The following is a 9,984-nucleotide window of genomic DNA, read 5'->3' on the forward strand; positions in this document are numbered from 1 at the left end:
TCAGTAAAAACTCCAGAGTGGCTGTGGGGCAGCATCATGGCATGTGCTGTCAGTCTCCAAAAGAAATCTTAGCCATCCTAGAACATTCTCCTCAGCAGTTAAGTGACTGTTAAATGTATAGGCTAATCCAGAAGTCTGGCTCTGTTGACCCGGTGAGTCAGCCTACATGGACAAAAAAAAAGAACATGCTTTAGGACAATGTAGTTCCACATTTGTAGTTTTATTTATCTCACACACACACACACACACACACACAATATATACATGTTACAAATATAAGACACAGGTCACCTGAGCAAGAGGCTTCCAGAAGCCATTGGTTGAACCTGCTGGTAGTTGAGAATGTCCAGATGTATTCATCCTTTCCTTTTTTCCTCGGCCTTCGTCACCCAAATCAGTATTCATCTGCTCAAGCAAACCTTGCCTAAAAGCAACAGAATAAATTTACTAATAAACAATCACTATTCAAATAAAGCTAGAGTACCATAGACTGGACAAAGATCTGACACAAATATACATTTAAATCGATTAAGCACTCAATATCACTTCATACAACATTAATCTCATCATGTAATGTGAAATAAAAGCCCACAAATTTTAAGTTTCATTATAGTCCTATGCTAACATACATACAGATGATCGACTGGATCATTTTCTTCAGGGTTCCCTTGCATTGCTGAAGGTGGATCCCAAGCATGCAGTGCTCTCCTCCAAAGCCTGACTTGCATGTCCCAAGATCGTCGGCTGTATTTTCGATATTTGTTGGGAGTGGATGGGTGAAAACCAGGGATCCGAAGACGCCTAAAATAACAGTTTTATTGGAAAGAGTTAAATACGGTTTTGAAAAAAAGGCAGGATATGGTAATCCTGCAGATGTTTGCATTAACATTCAGAACGCTCTATACTCATGTAAATTTATTGAACTAATTGTTACTTTCAAATAACTGATCTAAATGGACTAATACATCTGATTAGCTCTCACACACACTATAGAATTTATACCATACTAATCTACAAAAATCTATCCAAACAGAGTCTGTTTTAAATATTTAATGACCGTGGAAAAAAATAGAGAAAACGACAAGTACAGATTATGCAGATTCACATTTGGGTAAAATATAAAAACAAGTGTAAACGTTCTACATGTGCATGCACAGTAAAATATACACATCTAAGCACTCAAACTGGATCACTATAATCAGGTAGTTTGAACACCAAGTAGTCGCTCTATTCCACTAGAGATGAAGTCCTCATAGATTCAAGATATGCAGAATGAAATATTGTTTTTGATGCACGTTACATTTCAGAGAAGCTGAAGTAATTCAGTCTTACTTTGGCACCTGCTTCAGATAGTTCTGGTAGCCACATGTGTTCTTTCCATATTGAATCTGCTTCTGTCTGCGCTTCAGTACTGACTCATTAGTCTCACAATTGGAAGAGTCAGCATTGTGAGAATACCACCGTTGCCTTGACGGGGATCTAATGGAGATGAAGGAAATATGGAGAAAGCAACTAAATTCCAACAAACAATACTAATAATAATGTAAATTTTGATAAAAACCTGACCTCTTATCTATATCCTCGGTCCCAACAGCAACATTAGCTGTAGAAATCTTGAGGATACATCTCTCAAGAATAGATGATCTGATTAAACCAAAAAGCATAAGTCAACAGGCTGTTGCTATAAATACAAGTTTAGATTTTTTAATAAGTGCAGAACTATATACAAGTTAAGACCTGCGAGGCTTGTTTATGGTGGAAAAGCTCCGTTCTTCAGTCAAGTGTGATGACTGAGGTGTTCTACAGCTACATACATGTAAATATGGAAAAACATCATTACAGACAAGACACTAAGGCTTACTCTCAAACAACACAACATATGACTATACTATCTATTTGATCTTGCTGCAAACAGCTTAGATCTTTACCTTCTTACCTTACCAGGCTATCATATACCGAGCTGCAGCCTGGGAGAAGCCAGGGCTCTGGGCTACCAGGGGGAAGAGGTGCTCTGATCCTCATGTCTTGGGGTAGGTCTTGGGAGTTAGGCCAAAGGGGAAAGGACAAACCCCTAAAAATAAAAAAGTAAGTATTGCACACACATTTACTTGCACCTAACAATAATGCACAGTTAAGAAATAGACCTTGATTCCAAAGGGCTTTGTAGTAGAGTTTCAATGTGTGTTGTCATGCTGAACGTGGCACCTAGTAGGCCGCATAGTTTGAAAAAGCTTTAAATCAGCATCAGGTGCAGCAAGGGCGGAGCTACACAATCACAGCAGCAAATCATCATCAATTACTCTGAGGGTTCAGGAAAAACATGTTAGCAGTATTTAGTATGGATGTGTTTAAAAGCAAACCATCTATTAAATACTACCTGATTGCATGTAGTATTTGAGAATTATTATTTGGTGTGCTACACTGTCATGTGACTGTTAGATGATGATATGCATTATGTGATTAGTAGCTAATTATAGCTACTAATATAGACTATTAGTTAATTCATTTCTGATTACAGTTAATTTTATGTAAATAAGATTGCACATAAATAATATGGTTTATGGATTAAAGCTAAATGCCACTGTTCCCACTTAAGTCCTCATTTTGAAAATGAAATATATAATACCAAATAGTTCTGGCAGCATACTGCAAAATTTGCCAAAGTAAAATGTAATTTGGGTATCTTTAGCATAAAAAAAACATACTTGTTGTTTGCATAATACCTAGTACAGGGTTTTAAAGACGTGTTTAAAAAGCAACATTAAATTATTTGTCGTTTATTTAAACTGTGACGGAAACATTTGATTAAAATCAGTGTTTGTCTGTGGAATGATGAAAACGATATAGAACGATAAAGAACGATATATTCCAGGTGCATACTTGACTAATCCTAATAACAGAAAACTAGAGCTTTAAGATCCCATTAATATGTAACTTTAACTAGTTTAAAGAATTAATGTTTAAGCCAGATCAAAATGTATTTATCTTACACTGAAAAGAGAATAAAAAAGGAACAAATTGCTTTGGCTTATGTTTGCACATAAAGGCTTTTATTTTGAAGTAAACAGTCTTCCATCGTTTACTGCCAGAGAGCAATATCTGTGTAGCAACATGGCGTCCAGCAGTGGGGTATGTATTATTTTGGAGTGATACTTTGTTTATAATTGTAATATCATATAAAATACAATGTGATTTGTATATGTAGTGTTAATTAAAAATATATGCTTAATTGTGCAACTAGCCACACACACATATCAACTGGTTGGCTAGTTGTGTACTATTAGTGAACTATACAATAAATATAACAAAGTCTTTATATCACATAAATACATGTTTAAATTTATATAGCCCAGCAGTGTTTGGTTTCTATATTTACAGCCCTTATAAAAGTATCATGGGTGTAAACACAATACTGGTGTTAGCTAGCTAGCGTTTTGTTTGCTCTTTTAATTATTTGGAGAAAAAAAACTCTACGACAAAGAAGATACAGCACATTATAATTAAATATTTCAGGATTTTAATAATTGCATTAAGAATTGGATTCAGTTTGTCAACTTAAAATTAACCAAATACGTGACATATATACAAACAGGGTCGAGGTGTGTCCGGCGGCCCTCGAAGACACTGAGTGCAAGGCAGGAATGCACTATAGACAGGGCACCACGCATTTATATATTCGCTTACTTACTCACACCCAGGAACACCTTAGAGGTGGGCAAATAAATATGGCGAAGGTTTAACTGAACCCAGGTATCCATAGACCATGCTGATGTGCAGCACCCACTCTGTCTCTGAGTCCAAATGCATTGGAATAAAGTGTGCTTTTCACACAGAGTTCATGAATAATTGTAATGATGAATGCAGCCAAATAAAAAATATCCTTAAAGAAAACCTCATCCAGAATGTGTGTTAACTCAGTTGGACAACAGTTCAGCTTTTAGTGAACAAAAAACACTTGAGTGGCTTTGGGGCAAGTCTCTAAATGTCCTCAAGTGGCCTGGCCAGAGCCCAACCTTAAACCTCTGAACATGGCAGTTTACAGATGCTGGATATCCAGTCTGCCAGAGCTTGAAAGGACCTGCCATGAAAAATGCCCAAATCCAGGTTTGCAACACTTGTAAAAACATCCAAAAAGACTTCCATCTGTAATTGCTATAAAACATGCTTTCTCTTCATTTTGGGTGATTAAGTCTAAATTGAGAGGTAAAAAGGCAACTCTAACCATCAATCAAACCCAATAATGTGCACAAAAATCAAGAGGTCTGTATATGTTTTGGATGCACTATGTAAACATATAAAGATTTAATACTTCTTATTGTTATTGGGGTCAATATTAATAGCAGTGCACATATTTTGATATAAAAACCAAAAATTTTCTACTACGTGCTTGTTAACATTTTCATTTCTTTTTTTTCATATATATATATATATATATAGGCAAAAAATGATTTTCGACGCAAGTGGGACAAAGATGAGTATGAACAATTGGCCCAAAAGCGACTTACAGAAGAAAGGGAGAGAAAAGATGGTAAGTACATTCTAGACATTGAGCAGTGGTAGCTCACTGGTTGAGTTTGAATTGCCACTGTTAGGCCCTTGAGCAAAGCTCTTAACCCTCAATTGCTTGCCTTGTAATCGTTTACAATTGAGAGTTGCTTTAGATAAATGCTGTGAATGTATACCTATACCTTTCCTGCCTTGAAAGTAACTCATTAGAGTAAACAGAAATTATATAATTGTATTACAAAGTGGCTAAATACCTATTATTATTTGAGTTAGTTTCAACTATTTTCTTATTCTAATCTTATTACTGATTTTAATGTTTTAGTAATATGTTTAGCACTGATTTTTACTTTCCTCTAATTCTCCAGGCAAACCCACGCCACCCGTTAAACGAGAGCTCCTCCGTCACAGAGACTACAAGGTGGATTTGGAATCCAAACTTGGCAAGACCATTGTCATCACAAAGACCACACCACAGGCTGAGATGGGCGGGTGGGTCATTAATGCACTTAAACTTCCCATAATTATACTGCTTCAGTGCTTGTGATATTTTACATATTTTATTTATTGCCCAAACCCTCCATTAGTTCCTAATATATTTTTTTAAAGATTTAATTTAAAAACGTTGGTTCCTCTTATTTTCTGATACTGGTCTGGGACCTGATATAGACCTGTCTGCACTTCAGCAATCTGATGAAATGAAACCATTAGTAATGTTCGTGCCCTGCATGCCATGTAATGACTTTGTTAGAACACAGCCTGAAGCATGCAGGCCGTTTCTGTACATGTGCATTTGTAAAAACCTGAAACTTGTGTATACATGCACTGAAAAAGCTGAAGGGCAGAAATCCAGCTGTTTTAATTAGATTTCTTTTGTGACTTATTAGTCAAATTTAATAAACTAAAACATTTTATCTTTTCTTAATTTTTCTTCAGGTACTACTGCAATGTTTGTGATTGTGTCGTAAAAGATTCGATTAACTTTTTGGATCATATTAACGGAAAAAAGCGTAAGTATTGAGCTTAATTCTCTTGGATTATTCTACCAAATTTAATGTGTAATGCAAACGATAAAGCATTTGCTCTCGTTCTTTAGACCAGAGAAACTTAGGAATGTCGATGCGAGTGGAACGCTCCTCGTTGGATCAAGTTAAAAAGCGATTTGAGGTTAATAAGAAGAAGTTGGAGGAGAAACAGAAGGAGTATGATTTTGAGGAGCGAATGAAGGAGTTACGAGAAGAGGTTTGTAATAAGCAGATGGGTTTGTTGTTTGACTTAAGTTTATAAAGTGTCATACATTTGTTAACGCTCTACTTACACCCTGTCCTTTCGTGCATCTTTTGTATAATACAAGTGAAAATGTGGTGCGCAAAGTGTATCAAATGTAATGAGCGGTCATGCATAAAGTGTCAGATACACTGTTCAGATATCAGAAGAACATGGCCACCATCAAGATGAATGGATACGGTTAGGGGAACTGAGATCCAAACAGGAGACTAGAGAAACACTATCCATACAGCTCGCCGTTCATGAACCAGGCAAACTGCTGATCCATATGGCCAAACATCTCCAGTTTTGATTAGTCTCTGGGTGGTGCTTATACAACACATCACGGGCGGCTCAGTGGGTAGCACTGTCGCCTCACAGCAAGATGGTCCTAATAAATAAATATACACACATTACCGCTAAAGCACCTGCCCCTCATATAAGTAATTAGCAATAGTGGGCTTATCCATCTTAATGCAGTCTTCCAGCCTTAATGCTGATTAGTTTTTTAGATAAGATAATCCTTTATTAGTCCCACAGTGGGGAAATTCACAAGAAAGGAAAAAGTAAGAAAAACTCAAACATGAGTAGGAACTGTTGCAACAGGCAGCCACCTCCGTGGCACCATCTTGGAAATTATTTACATTACATAAATTATTTAATTATTTACATTTTGTTTTTTAGGAGGAAAAAGCAAAGGCATACAAAAAAGAGAAGCTAAAAGAGAAGAAGAGAAAGGCAGAGGAAGAACTTAATTTTGAAGAGGACGATGAGATGGCTGCTGTAATGGGATTCTCAGGGTTTGGGTCTTCAAAAAAAGGCCACTGAATTCGTACCCCTACCATTCATACCTGTGCTAAGCCTTTCTTTTTACTGCAAACAGTGAGAGAACTCTTGAATGGCCTACATGTTTTTTTTCCAACTACTGTAAATAACTTGTGACATCATAGTGTGTAAATATGGCTTAATTGTTCCAGTTGTTTATTTAGTCTCTCCTGTAACCTTGGAGTCACAGTTAACTAAAGCAATATGGCTTTATAGTAAATAAATATTTTTATTGACACGACCTTGTCTTTCCACATTTGCAAGAAGTAATCAACTAGGATTTAGGCTGTCACAGTGAGGACAGGTGTCATGCAAGGACAGTGGTGGTTTTTTTTTCTTTTTTAAGACTTGATTGTGGTTATGCAAATAACTTGTCTTTTATGTTCATTTTACATTGCGTAATGTACCTTTTTATTTTGTGTGTAAGTAATATTAAAACACATTTGAATCCTTTATTTGCTTTACCTGTAATTTAATCATTTGAACAGTCCCGTGTAAGACTCTAACCAACTTGGCAGTTTATTCTACTCTTCATGGCAGTGTTTATAAACTGCTTATTCAGGTCTCTTTACTGATTTGTGATGGGGTTTAAGGCTGGGCTTTGGTTGGGCTTTGTTCGGTCATTCAGTCATGTTTAAAGGTGAATGTTGCCCATGTCTGAGTTTGTCTGCGCACTGGAGAAGATTTTATTCTAGGAGGTTTCTGTATTTAGCTGCATCCATCCATCCCTCAATTCTTACCAGTCTTCCTCTCCAGACATGTCTTCCTCTCCTCACCATGTTTCATAGTAGGAATGGTATTAGCCAGGTTATTTGGCCAACTCACTGCCAGATGACTGTTGAAGTATTTCCAAAACAATGAGTTGTTGTTGTCATGAAGGTTATGGCATCTTCAGATATATTAGGTGAGAACATAAATAAAAGGGTGGGAGGTTTTTTTTATATTTGGAATTTCTTTATTTCACATCCCCACAAGAAAATTGGCCCCTAGATGGCACACTTGATGAAGTAATGTGCAAGATTCCCAGCGTACATTTTTCTGAACCAGAACCAGAGCTCAATCATCTATTTCATCCAATCAGTGTTAAACACCCCAGTACATTTAAAAATATATATAGTGAAAATAAATTACATTCTTTATGAGGTACAAACTATGGTGCATTTTAATGTACAAGTACTGTTTATTTTTTATCTTTACCATGGAGAATAAGTACAGTTGCATGTATAAAGAGCAATATATCGATAAATGAAAAAATGCCGGTATATGAGCTGGCAGAAAAAATAGAAACCAGCCTCGTAAATAAGTCAGCGATTAAAAGCCCAGCAAGACTAGTATTTTAAGGGCTCTGCCTGGTGCAGCGTTACCATTGATGAGTCATCTGTCCCTCCAAGGCTCACTGCCAGCTATTAGTGGCAGAACAGATGGGCATGATTTTGCGATCAGAGCCCACGGCAGGTGGTATATTATGTATAGTTTATTTTTACATTGAAAATCATCATGAAAGCATAAAATCCAACCAGGGATTTCCAGACTTTTGCATAAGTCTTTATTAACATTTTAGAGTGACAACATGACATAACAGACACATATCAGTTACTTAGAAAACAAAGCATACACCCCCCCCCCCCCCCCCCATTACAAATAGCCTTTTAACATTTTGTAATTTGTCTAGATCCTGACCTTAACATCTGTAAAAATGCCTACAGTAAACAAATAGTCAGATTCAACTCAGCTTCAACAGCTACCACAGCAACCAAATCATGCAACCAGAAACAGGAAAGGGCCTTCCTTAAACTGTTGCAGGCATGCTAAAGCCTTGTAAAGTTTAGTTTATATTATACTGATTTTATGCACCTTTTAGCAGTAGGTTTGGCTGAGACATGGAACTCAATAATAATATGGGGTGTCCACATACTTTTGACCAAATATGTTAGGGGCATATTTTTACATGAAGAAGTCAGATTCTATTTCTAAGGTAGAAAAAGGAAACTGTTCTTATCAGCACTTGGTGACACAATGTTTGATATGCTTGTGTTACTGACACCCACACACTCTACCCCTTAGTGGAAATGCAGAGTTCTGGGGTTAAAAAAATATCATAGTTTAGTTTAGTTTATTTTAGTTTAGCACATACTGAATCTAGATCAAGCTTAACAGTAAGATGAATCCAACAGACTAGAGGCGTAAAGGGAAAAAATAAATCTTACAATTTCCACTTGTGGGTGTCAGAACCTTTCTTCATCAAATGTCACAGATTACTTAAACAATGTTGTAAGTGCAGTTTGTTAAGATACCAGAAATCAAAATTTGCATTCTTTATTTTTGTAAAACCTACGTACGTAAAACATTATTACAGACTGTTGTAGCCTAGCGGCTAAGGTACTAGACTAATAATCCTAAGGTTGCTGGTTCGAGCCAGGTTGCTGCTGTTGGGCCCCTGAGCAAGGCCCTTAACCCTTAATTGCTCAGACGGTCTACTATCCCAGTACTGTAAATCGCTTTGGATAAAAGTGTCTGCTAAATGTTGAAAATGAAAATTATTATATAAGCATAAATGTTAGGAACTCAGAATTAGAATTATTACAATGCATTCTTTATGTTCTACCACTGGTTAAAGGTTTTAAATTTGATTTTGAATGTTTACACTTGTGCTCAGGTAGTGCAGCGGTTTATTTCACTGGTCCACCAACACTAAGATCTGGGTTTGAATGTCAGGGGTCCTCGGCCTACCGGGCATCTACACAAGAATGATTGGCTATTTCTTGCTGGTGGCTGAGGCCCTGCAGTGGATCACTGCCCTGTCCAGAAAGTTTCTGCCTTGCAGCCGAGTGTTTAGACATATGAGGGACATGTATGACATTGTAGTCCTGAGATTTACCTGGCAGTGGTGGGACTTGAACCATAATTTTTTTGCAACAGCTTATTCAACAACTTTCAAAGTCTCCATGGGATATTTTTAGGTTTGTTGTGTATGCTGCTGCAATGCACTTCTTTCACTTCTAAATTTGAAACAAACTGAAAGCCTGCTCACACGACTCTTGACCACAGGTTACCTGTTAACCAGCTAGGTGGTGACAATTAACGGAACCTAATTTTATGATAAAATATATGTTATTAGACATTTAGCTAACATGAACACAGCTAACTAAAATGACACAGCTAGCGAGACGAGTGTTTCATGTACACTGAAAAACTTAAAACCTCATATGAAATATAACACAATGACTTCTTATTCGAGTGGAAGTTGCAAAGGTGAGATCTACCAATGGTTTAGGTTTGTGTAGTTCATTCGGTTTGGTTTGCCACTTCCTCTAGGAACTCAGGAGGTCATGTATGTCTGCATAAGCGTTCCTAAAAATACAGGAAAATTTACAGTTTGCTAATAAAAAT

General features: G+C 36.8%; 2 protein-coding genes across 2 annotated transcripts; one reads left to right on the top strand and one right to left on the bottom strand.

The window, feature by feature from the left end:
• Nucleotides 1-2,022, bottom strand: slbp2 (stem-loop binding protein 2). Its single transcript, XM_063012152.1, has 7 exons — nucleotides 1,937-2,022; nucleotides 1,738-1,806; nucleotides 1,567-1,644; nucleotides 1,333-1,479; nucleotides 634-801; nucleotides 292-424; nucleotides 1-162 (listed from the first exon to the last, which is right to left on the bottom strand). The coding sequence occupies exons 1-7, from the start codon at nucleotides 2,020-2,022 to the stop codon at nucleotides 1-3; spliced, it is 843 nt and encodes a 280-aa protein (XP_062868222.1).
• Nucleotides 2,023-3,082: 1,060 nt separating this feature from the next.
• On the top strand, nucleotides 3,083-7,049 carry zmat2 (zinc finger, matrin-type 2). Its single transcript, XM_063011580.1, has 6 exons — nucleotides 3,083-3,129; nucleotides 4,438-4,528; nucleotides 4,872-4,995; nucleotides 5,440-5,513; nucleotides 5,600-5,745; nucleotides 6,454-7,049. The coding sequence occupies exons 1-6, from the start codon at nucleotides 3,112-3,114 to the stop codon at nucleotides 6,595-6,597; spliced, it is 597 nt and encodes a 198-aa protein (XP_062867650.1). The 5' UTR covers nucleotides 3,083-3,111; the 3' UTR covers nucleotides 6,598-7,049.
• The last annotated feature ends 2,935 nt before the right edge of the window (nucleotides 7,050-9,984 follow it).

Source organism: Trichomycterus rosablanca, chromosome 16 (genome assembly GCF_030014385.1).
Source record: "Trichomycterus rosablanca isolate fTriRos1 chromosome 16, fTriRos1.hap1, whole genome shotgun sequence".
Lineage (NCBI taxonomy): Eukaryota > Metazoa > Chordata > Actinopteri > Siluriformes > Trichomycteridae > Trichomycterus > Trichomycterus rosablanca.